The sequence below is a fragment of the Artibeus jamaicensis genome, unplaced genomic scaffold, assembly GCF_021234435.1.
Source record: "Artibeus jamaicensis isolate MK-2021 breed Jamaican fruit bat unplaced genomic scaffold, CSHL_Jam_final contig_444, whole genome shotgun sequence".
NCBI classification, from domain to species: Eukaryota; Metazoa; Chordata; class Mammalia; order Chiroptera; family Phyllostomidae; genus Artibeus; species Artibeus jamaicensis.
This window is the reverse complement of record NW_026521831.1, coordinates 9,007,224-9,018,618: the sequence shown is the minus strand read 5'-3', so window position 1 is coordinate 9,018,618 and position 11,395 is coordinate 9,007,224. Positions and strand designations below refer to the sequence as shown.

At 42.5% G+C, this 11,395-nt stretch overlaps 1 protein-coding gene across 2 annotated transcripts in view; it reads right to left on the bottom strand.

The window, feature by feature from the left end:
* Window positions 1-263: 263 nt before the first annotated feature.
* The window catches only part of TRIP11 (thyroid hormone receptor interactor 11), a 63,264-nt gene continuing 52,132 nt past the window's right edge, over window positions 264-11,395 (bottom strand). For both annotated transcript variants that reach the window (XM_037130232.2, XM_037130234.2), the window contains 5 exons: window positions 6,777-6,858; window positions 5,829-5,943; window positions 5,280-5,396; window positions 3,863-4,004; window positions 264-788 (listed from right to left, as the gene is read on the bottom strand). In XM_037130232.2, coding sequence (XP_036986127.2) covers window positions 568-788; window positions 3,863-4,004; window positions 5,280-5,396; window positions 5,829-5,943; window positions 6,777-6,858 — 677 coding nt within the window. In that variant the 3' untranslated portion in view covers window positions 264-567. The remainder of the gene's footprint in view (window positions 789-3,862; window positions 4,005-5,279; window positions 5,397-5,828; window positions 5,944-6,776; window positions 6,859-11,395) is intronic.

Sequence of the window (11,395 nt, the reverse complement as noted above, 5' to 3'; positions counted from 1 at the left end):
CGTGCGGTGGGTCACGCGGGTCGCACCTGATGGAGCTGCACAGAGCCCGGTGCGCTCCCAGGGACGGCGCTGCGCTCTGCCCACGCACACCGGTCCCCTGAGGACGACTGGCACACTTCACGTCAGTTTCTGCACTTCGCAGATAAGCCACTGCTATTTTCTTTTTTTGGCAAATCTCTTGGTTATTTTTAAAAGACAAAGCACACAGGTTTCTACTAGCTTATATGAGTTTGAAAATCAGAGAAAAAAATTAAAAGTTGATATATAGCTACCAGTATTTTTCTCTTTTTATTTTTCTATTTTTGTTAAAATAAAAAAAATCAAATGCTTCTAGCTTAAATTGGGTCAAATCAGAGAAGGAAAAAACCAGTAATGTAGCAAACACTGCCTCCTGTGACACCTGCAATTTCTAAAAGTATTAAGACTATTTTTATTAAATTTGGAGAAAGTACAACTGCAGACAAATACATGACTGTTCTGAAAGGCCCCTTAGTGGTCAAGTGCACCCACGTCGTGTTCATCGTTTGTTTAAAGTGCAAGGTCTGTCGTTTCAGGCTTGAGAGCCACCTACTGCTTCAGAAGGTCCTTCAAGACGACCCCGGCACTGTTGTCAGGCGACACCGGCAAAGGCGTGAAAGTGGGCAGCACGTCCGAAATGGGCTTCAGAAGCAGGTGCCCAGGCCCGCGAGGCCCGAGCCCCGCGGGGTTCACCAGCGGCAGGGCCGCGGAGCGGGTCACCAGGAACGGGTTCACGTCCGCTCTTCTGCCAGACCGGGGTTCTGCCACATCTGGGTGACGAAACAGGAAAGATTTAGTCTGTTATTTCATCAGCACTACACATGTGTTTTGGGCTCCCAGATTTGGCCCCTAAGTAAATTTAATTCATATGCTGCTGGGTTCTGGGTCCAATAAGCAGGGTCTATGAAATACAGCAGGATGAAGGACAAGAGAAAGAACGGGAGAAAGAAGGGGGGAGAGAAGAATATCCGACTGAATACCACTTCATTAAGCACATTAATATTTCTGTTTTACAATTACATGCAAATCATAGAACTGATAAACTTCATTTACTACTGAAGGGCAACAAAAGTTTTGCTGTTTAGGACATTGATTTTTAAGCTGGTAATTAAGAAAAAATCCAGAAAGAGCCTGAGCGCCTGCCTCCCCATTTCCCCAGAGGCGCAGAGGCCTGGCCCTCACCCTAGCAGTCCCCCCGCGGGAGCCCGGTGAGTCGGCGGGCTCGGGCGGGGCCCGCCAGCCGGACGCCCCAAGTCTCGGCATGTCCGAGTGGCCAGCGAGGGTCTTCCACACATGCCCACTCCTCCTCGTCCCTGTGCCCCGCCCACCCTCACTCTGGAAATCTCAGACCCTGTGCCACGCCCTCTCTTTGGAATTTTCATGCTTACATGAACTCCCCAGACACACACATTAGAAATGTGATTTTCTCCTGTCAATCTGTCTCTGCTAATTTGACTGGCCCAGATAAAAGAACACAGAAGGTGAGAGGAAAGTTATTTCTTTTCTTAGCTCCCACACTATAGCCACTTTTTAAAAGTGTTTTCTAAGTGACGAGGCAAACTCTCTAACTACCCACCTGCAAGGAGAGGGACTTAGAACTAGGTTTTCCTCCAACACTGATGATGACAAGGAAAACAGCTGGCACCCATATTACAATGCCAACAATCAGGTTCATATTACCTTACCAAACAAAACAGCAAAAAATAAATGCTCTTTGTAAAACACTTATTACATCAGCTCAGCGCTTTTAACCTCCTGCACTCATGGCACATATATACTAATTACTGAAGTTCCACGGCACACCAAAAAAAATTTTTTTTGCCAAGATTCATTCACACTGGATGACTATCGCTGTGTCGATTGTTGTCCTTTCCTTGTCTGACAATCTCAGGGACAATGTTCGGTCAGTGTCCCTGACTGAATGGTCAGGGACGGCGCAGTTCAAAATTCTTGTGGTGCACAGGGTGGAAATCACTGCATGAACCAATCATCGTTCAGACATTTGGAGGTTTGAGAACAATTTTTGATCAGAGTACTTCTCTACAAAGCTAGGCTGAATGATCAGTTTTCACTGGAAAAAGTGTCTGGTTTAAGCCCAATGTCTCTCTGTACGGAGTTCTGCTTCAGCACCCAAGACAAGAGAAAGAACGGGACGTTCAACAGCGTTGTCCAACAACGCCATGGTAACTCGATGAGCAACCTCTGCGGCTGCTGAGGCTCAGTGGCTGCGTGTTGGACTGTGAACTGAAAGGTCGCTGGTCAGGGCACGTGCCTGGGTTGTGAACTGGTCCCTTCGTCGGGACACATATGAGAAGAAACCAATCAGTATCTCCCTCTCTTTCTCCCTCCCTCCTCTCTCTCTAAAAATAAAGTTTAAAAAAAAAAGAATTGTTTAAAAAAAGAGACAAGTGATCCCTTGAAGGGCCCACTTCAGCTGTGGGAAACTCAAATCAAAGACCTCTAAAGCAAAGAAAGCACGGAGACAAACTCAACACGTCTACATTTTGATGGTTCCCGAGCTGTACTTTCCCGGTACTTCCCAAACTTGGGGGACGCCTGTGTGCTGTTGAGTGAGCTCTGCCCGGCCACACACTTCCAAGTCCAGGATTAGAGAACTACTTTCTTCATGCAAACCTTGGACCAGCTCTGAATGACAGTGGCTTCCGTCTCTGACCAATACAGATCGAGGTGGACATGGGACTTGGTAATGCAGGGGAGAAAGGAGGGGGAGGCCCTGCCACAATGACCTTTGGAATCTTCCCTAAGATGCCACAACCCAGCGTAACAAGAAAAGCGTTTTTTATAGTCTATACCTGTTAAAGTTAAGACTTTTCACTAAATTTAGCATCCGAACCTTTTAACTAAACAACAAATTAATTTTACCATCTTCTCTTTCTATAAAAGTTCAGGAGAATATAACTATTTGTCTGAATGACTAAGTAAATTTTTTAGATTTCAGAATATAAATTATTTAAAATTGTATCTAAATTTAAGTATCTGACACGTGATACAAAACTGAAGAGTATGTACTAACATGTACTTCTACAGTCCAACTAGCAAACATGTTAGTCTGAGTTAAAACAGAGATTTCAGAAAAAGAGAGTTTACAATAAAGAAGCTGTTTACAGCCTAAAGCCTATACTTAAATTTCAACTCAAGAAACTTCACTGAATGCTGATATGGGGACATGAGTATAAATAAATAAGACTCTAGTGAACAGTGGGGTAGACAATTACGCGGCACGTATTTACCACCAAACCATGCGCTTTTGGCAGGTCTTCCGACGTTAAGGATGCTCCCCAATGCCCCCGGATGTCTAACCAGTGTGTCGAACTACTCCTGTAATAAATACTATTAACATGCTGAGGTTTGGGTACTGAGCTAACACTTAGTTTTCAGAGGGAAAAACACCTTTCCCTCACTGTAAACTACGCTTCCCTGATTAGCAACAAGCACCATCCGCAGGAAAGGAAAACAGGTAACCAAGCGAAGACTCACCACCTCACCACCTCTTCCGAGAAGGGTACCGGTAAGTCGGAGTGGCTCACACAGACAAAGAACAATTACGCCAACATACAAAGGGAAAGTATTTCATATTGTTTAAATTAATCTAAACCAATTAAGTATCAGGTTACCGCAGAATGTATGAAGCCAAAATATAATGTCTTACTGGACTTCTGGAAGAAGCCATTGTACATTTTCAAAAACACTATAAAAATTTAGTTAGTATCACTGTAAACATAATCATAAATTAAACAGTTAAAAGTTAACAGTTATAAGTAAAACATAATCATAAATTAACAGTTAAAGTTAATTAAAACCAAAAATAAGTATCTGGCTTTACCTTTATAACTTTCTGGTACATTTGCATCCAGTGTTCTCCTCGGTGAATCCAAAGGCTTCATGTCATGGACAGAAAGCTTTGGTGGTGGAATGGACGGATGAGATTCCGTTTCTAGAAATTTAACAAAAAGTTCTGAAAAAGACTAAGAAAAGACATTTGGTTTACATTAGGCAGATATTAAAATTGTATTCACTACCACTCAGAAAATATACTAACTACTCTAATTATTAAAAACTAATCATGTCATCTGAATCATTTTTTATAAATAAGCTTTATGAATAATTAAAAGTGCTAGCACTTTAGTTATATAGGTATCAAGTAAAACCTTTAACCTAGTCTTTGATGAGAACACTTTATAAACCTGTAGTCGAAATCAGCCACATGCTATAGTCATTTTAATAACTGTTTACACAGACATGAAAACTTGTATTAACAGAAAAGAAATATTAAACTTCTATTTTTCTAAAGTGACACTCAGCCAATGAATACCGCCAAAGCTCATGAGTAATTCGGTCAGATTAAAACACCATAGTACTGACCTTTCCTTTACATTTTATGCTATTCAATTTAAACTACTTAACTGTTAATTGTAATTAAAAAACTGAAAAAAATTTAAGAAAAATATAAACAATTAAATATGTTTCTGTAGTCAAATATATAAATTCTTTCAAATGATCAAAAACCATAAACTTTATGCCATTCGATTTAAAATAGGGTTTTGTTGTCAGCTACCTGTAAGTAAATCATGTGTCCTCAGTTTCCTCTTTATTAAAAAAATAAAGTAAAGAAACCCCACGTTCTACCTCACAGTGCTCCTCAATTCAGCGGGCACTCATCTGGAACCTACCGGAGACCCAGCGGGCACCGCTGCTCACAGCCGCCCACGGCCTCCACCCGCAGACTGGAAGCTCCCGGAGGGCAGGCGCTCTGCTGCCGCACCGCCCCCTCGCCCCCCCCCCCCCAGGACAGCTGGGTGCAAAGCAGACGCCTGCTGTACTCACTGGCTCAGTGACCAGGTAGATCCCTACACACATGAAATAAAACCTACGTCCTCAAGAATCTCATAATTTAGTAGTAAGACAGATGATTGTGTGCCTGTGGTATCAAACTCAAATACAAATAAAAATAGTTAATATTTTGAAAAACAGAAGTACTATGTAAATAAAAAGCTAAAAAACCCTATATTCAATAAACTTATTAAAGCTGCCTTATTATCCTTAAGCTAATTACGTTTCTGGATCTCAGTTTCCCAAACTCCAAGTAAACGGGCTGCATAAAATAACCCGAAAAGGAAATCTGGTGCTTTGCAAGTGAGTGCGTGCGGTGTACAGGCACCCCGCCAGTCCCACCCCACCGGTCCCACCCCGCCGGTCCCACCCTGCAGGTCCCACTCAGCAAAAACAGAAGCAGCCCTTACACTGTTGAACACGGTCTGCTGGTTTGGCCTCAGAGGCGTGTTGGGAACACTTTTGGATCCTCCTCCAAGCCACCCAGTCACCCATCTGGTAACGCCACCCTGATCTTCATTCAACAACTGAAAAGTTATTTCAAAACAGAAAAGTATTATCAGTACAAGAAAAGAAAAAATAAGAACCATTTTTACATGATTTCAGATGGTAGCAAAACATGCTTTTCAAGTCCAATTCCTAACAAACGATTCCTACTGACAGTGGCTACAAATACAGTGGAACGTCCCGAACACCATCTTGAACAAGAGTTGAGGACTGAAGCTCTCAAAATTTCAGCAGTGTGATAAACGAGGTGGAATGTAAGTTACAAAATATTTAATCTAATATCATATAAATTGAACAAGTCCACCCCTGTGCTGTAGTATGAAATGATTCCATTTTCACATTATTGAAAAAATTCTATCAGGAAAAGTTACACCACACACAGTGAAAAGGAATATGTCTGAGGCAAGTCTTCACTGTAAACGCATTTGGAGTGGCTCTCACTCCTCCATTACCTGCTCCAGTTCCTCTTTTTTGATGCCCAGGATGCTTCCCATTAATCGTAACACTTCGTGACGCTGATTTTTGGGTGTGTGGAAGTGTCCAATGAAGAGGTTTCTCATCAGGACTCTACAAAAGTGGAGGCAGACACAGCTCAAGCTTACTCAGCAGGCTACCCCAGTATTTAGGGTGCTGGAGTAATAAACACGAAACATATAAACACTTAATTATACAAAATAATAATTATAAAAGGCATGAAACAATAATGTATTTTGAAGTTACACTTAAAGTCTTACCATCTCTAATTAAGACTATTTCAAACAACCCGAAATGTATATGCCCGGAGCATCACCTACTGGCCACCAACTTCGACCTCATGACCAGCTGAGATGGTGACCATCAGTAATGCTCGGTGACTGTACTGGTATCGCCCTTAAAGGGACACTTTAGATTGTCCCCTCCCCACCTCAGGTGTAATGACAGTTTGTGTGCTTAATGGTTACGCTTGTATTTCCCCACTCACACTTACTTAAAACTTGCTAACAATATGGAAGTCTTTAAAATAGCAATGATATATATACATATATATATATATATATATATATATATATATATATATAATACATTTGAAATCTAGATCTAATACATTTGAGAAAAATATGCTTCTTTAAGGATAGTAAAGGGAAAAAAAGAATGGTAAGAATACACTTTTTATTTTACAAGGGTGGTGACATTTTAACTTTTCCATATGGTTTTAAGGAAAATAATTTGAGCTGGAAAACTATTTAAAAGCCAAGAGAAGAGAAGTTATTCTACTGACCCTTCATTAAAACTACCTACATCTTACCACTATGTAAGAAAAAGTCTTTAAAAAACCTAGTCATATATGAACATCTCCATGTACAGGTTTTTACCATAAAGTATCCTCATAAACTCTATGAAAGTCAGAAGGCAGAGCGTACTTGTCTACTTTTCCTTCTGTGCTGTTGACTAAGTTCATCAATTTCTTCTGTACATCATCCAGCATTTCTTGTCGGAGCTCGTCTGTTTTAAAACATATGAATGAAAATAGTCATTAACTGATTAAAATAGTCCGGATGAATATGTGATGAGATTTCAGACATCTTCACCGTGAATCTGAATATATGCACTTATTCCAATTACTTCCATCTCACCCCTTCTTAGGTTCAGTGAACTAGATTTGCTGGTATAGAAATCACTTGGAAGCCAGAGTATGCATTAATTCATATGGTTTAGCCCCAAGAAAGTAATCCATTTTTTAGCAGAAATTTTATAAACCCCCCAAAGTTTTTCATTCTCTTCAGAAACTTAATAGCAAACAAGAGATTTTCACCACTGCTTCCTTGCATGAAACATTTCCAGAGAAATGTTAAATGGGGAGCAACAGAAAGGACAATTTTAGATTCTCCTTTTCCCACTTTCCTGGCTGGACTCTGCTTTTCAATGAGCTAAGAAAAGCATCACAGCTAAGACCATGGCTTGGGACGTAGCTGAAATGGCAAATTCTCGGGTACATTGCAAAATACTATTTGTATCACTGATTCTAACATACTGATCAAGATACTGTAATTTAGGACTGATTCAGAAGGATGTTTGGACCATTTTAAAATTCATCCTCAAAAAGGAAGCAAAATCTGTAAAATCTTGGTGGAAGAGTCCAAATTTGAGCAATATTAAAAGCAAAGTCTAGAACGTCAACAGGAAATACCCTTTCCCCAAATTCAGCCACACCACAGGGCCAGGGGTTCCTAGTCAAAGGGGTGCTCAGCCAAGCCCGTGGAGCTCACACCCAGTACCTCAGACATGGGCGGCGTGACCTGGAGATGCTTATTAACTTCCAGATAGATCACAAATTTCATTCTGGAAGAAATGAAGAATGCTTTGCAGCAGGGCTCTATATTTGTAAATCAAGAAACACAGCTACACAAGACACTCTGACCTCTTTCCACAAACTTATTCTTTGATTTACGGTGCATTTCCTATAAATAGCTGGACATGAGTTCTCTTATCAGATATGACTTGCAAATATTTCCGCCCATTCTGTAGGCTGTCATTTCACTATTTAATTTTTTTTTTTAAGATTTTATTTATTTATCTTTAGAGGGGAAGGGAAGGAGAGAGGGAGAGAAACATCAATGTATGGTTGCCTTTCATGCGTCCCCTGCTGGGAACTGGCCTGCAGGGAACTGGTCTGCAACCCAGGAATGTGCCCTGACTGGGAATCGAACGGCGATTGTCTGGTTCGCAGGCCCGTGCTCAATCCACTGAGCTACACCAGCCAGGGCTTCATTTCACTATTTTAAAAAATATTTTATTTATTTTTAGAGGGGGGGGGAGAAAGAGAGGGAGAGAGCCATCGATGTGAGCGATAAGGCAACTGGCTGCCCCCTGCATGCCCTGCCGGCAACCCAGGCGTGTGCTCTGACCAGGATCAACCTGCAGTCTTTTGCTTTGCTGAACGACACCGAACCAACTGAGCCACACTGGTTGGGGCTCATTTCACCTTCTTGATGGTACCCTTGGAAGTACGAATGTTTTTAATTTTGTTGAAGTCCCAGTTTATTTTTTCTTTTGTCACTTGTGCTTTCAGTGTCACAGCTAAGAAACTGCTGCCTGACCCAACATCACCAAGATTTGTCCTGTGCTTTGTTCTAGAAGTTTACAGCTGTAGCCCTAAGACGTGCGTCTATGACCCACATGGTGTTGCCTTTCTGTGCACAGTGCGAGGCAGGGGCCCGACCGGGGCTTGTGCATGCGGATGGACGTCCAGTCGGCCCAGCTCTACATGGTGCCCTTGTTCAGAATCTACTGACTTATGGAGAAGCATGGTTTGTCCTGGATTTCCGAGTCCCACTGCAAGACTTCTATGAATGATTTTCCTTCTGCCTGAAAAGCTCTTGTCCACTGGCGCTGCCTATTAACTCCTAGTCCCCCTTCACGTCCCAGTTCCTAGGTCACTTCCTCCAAAAAGCTTCCTCTGATCCCCCCCCAGACTGAGCCAGGTCTGTTTGCTTTTTGTTTTCATGTTGTCTGTACAGTGGCTAAAATTCAACTTACATATAGTACCAAATATACTCTACACAAAAAGACCCAGTTTGGCTATGGGTCTTCTAAATTACAAAAATCTGAATTGCAAAACGTAATTCATATAATAGTCTAATTTACCAAAACAGAGATGGTTGCCATAACCATATTATAAAAGTGAGGTCTGTGTTCGGAAAATCTACTAGTTTCCCTTCCTGTCTTTCCAGTAAGAAATTTAAGCTTGGGCATTAAAAAAGGGGGTGGGAGGAGAACGAGAATATTATTAAAGCTGGAGTCAGTAGCAGACACTGTAGATCATCTGTGTGCGCGCGTGCGCACACACACACACACACACACACACACACACACACGCACACGGGGCGCTTTTCAGGCCCCTCCTAGCACTGCGTTCCAGATACAAACACAGCTCTCAGCCAGCTATCGGGGGAAATGGCAAGTAAGCGAAGCATTCCGAATCACCCACCCCACTCAGGGGCTCCAGGCAGGGCCGGAGCAACCAGGGGCCCCATCTTCGCTCTTTCTCCGCCCCACCCCCAGGCTGCGGAGAGGGAGCCGGGAGACGGAGGCTAAACTTTCCTGTTCTACCCTTCCCTTCCCTGAGATTTCCCTTCTCCTCTCTACTTTCTTCTAAAATTCGTGATTTTTATATTGATTATATATCAAAATGATAACATTCCTGACATACTGGGTTATATAAAGTATATTATTCGAGTTAATTTCACCTGCATCTTTTTACCTGTTTAGTGCGGTCACTAAGAAACTTAAAATGACACGTGACTTGCATTATGTTTGGAGGGCACGGCTTTGGAGCGCAACCAGGACATAACCATTCCACACACTGTCTTTTAAAAAGAAAAAACTGAATGACAGACACATTCAGAGTAAAATTCACAAAGCAAAGAGTTGATTCAAGTAAAATGAATCAGAAAGGTATGACTTTTTTTTATGAAAAACTGATCAAGAAATCTCTTTATAATAAAGTTTGTCAAGAATATATTCTTGATAAAAATTCATTAGTATGGTATAAACTTGATTAAAAACCTGTGTTCTGCCCTGGCCAGGGTGACTCAGGTGGTTAAAGCACTGTCCCATAAACCAGAGGGTTGCAGGTTCGATTCCCAGTCAGGACACAAGCTTGGGTTGTGTTTGGTCCCTAGTTGGGGTTCGTGCAAGAGGCAACTGATTGATGTTTCTCTCTCACGCTGATGTTTCCCTATGTCCTTTTTTCCCTTCTTTCTCTCTAAAACTACATAAACTAAAAACAAACCTCTGCATTCTGAAAGGTAGGGTCCAAACATCCGGAAGGCCAAAATATCAGGGCGAACATCCCTTAAACTCATTATCAGACCACAGTTGGTCCTGAGCTAATGTGATAGAGCGCTGGTCACTGCACGTCCTACAGGCGTGCACAGGGCTGTTTCAAGTGCAAGTAGTGTTTAATTGCATTCTGGTGTTTAAGTGTAGAAAAAACCCTCAGGGTCCAGGGGCAGAGGGTGGAAGGCTGACATTAAGTAGGAAAGGGTCAGAAAAGTCAGTCGAGTTCCTGCAGAGCTCCTTTCCAGGCACCGTTACTTCCCTCCTGTCAGAGACTCTGAACATTTCTCCACAAAACTGAACATTAATTCAAACCACAATTTGAAATCAGAACTGTATTTACACAGGCAGGGAAAAATACGGTTATTCAGAAATGGGTTTTTAGCCAAATACAATATCCCTGTGAAATAATCTAAGATGCCAAAAAAATACTTTGGAAGTTACGAAGAGAGAGAGAAGGCGGGGCGGGGGGACGGGGGCACACTGAAAGCTGAGCAACAACGCAGCTGAGGTTTCGTCGGGTCGAGGGGAAGAGTTACTCTGAAGACAGGACGTCCTAAAACCAGATCAGCCCCTGCTCCGCGGCACCCGGGGACGGCGCAGTGACCATCCTCACTTGATTCAAAATCCAAGAAACAGACCAGCATGTCATAATTTCATATTTTATGTGTGATTATTAACATTGCACTCTAACACTGTCTTCAGAAAAACTGTAAAGTTTGACTTACAAAGTCATGTGGCTATTTCATGACTATGCTCTCTTGTACTGGACTTAGTCAATTGCGACAGTTGCCTGACTCAGAAGAAAAGGGTGGTCGCAGCATGTTGGGAACTGCCCTGCCTGGTTTCAGGAGCTGTAACCCCACCCTCCCCATGGCTAAGGCTGAGTGAGCAACCTTCAGACCATAAGCCACTAAGGAGACAAAGCTTATCTCCTTGGCAGAAGGGCTGCTTCTGCTCCTTCATCCGTAACTGGCCCCCAGTGCCTGATCAGTTAGCCAATGATGGGTAAGATCCCCCCTTGGGGGGCTATGGAGAAAAGGGGTGATGGACCCTCACCCCTCAGCTTTGATGAAGCCTGAGTCCTCATTCTGTCTGTGAGAAGTCTCCTAATTCCTTGGCTATCTTGCCTCCTCTGCTGAAATTAAGCCTGAAACAATGACAGAGGGCAGTGCAGCCCTGTGCTGGAAAGGGCGGCTCC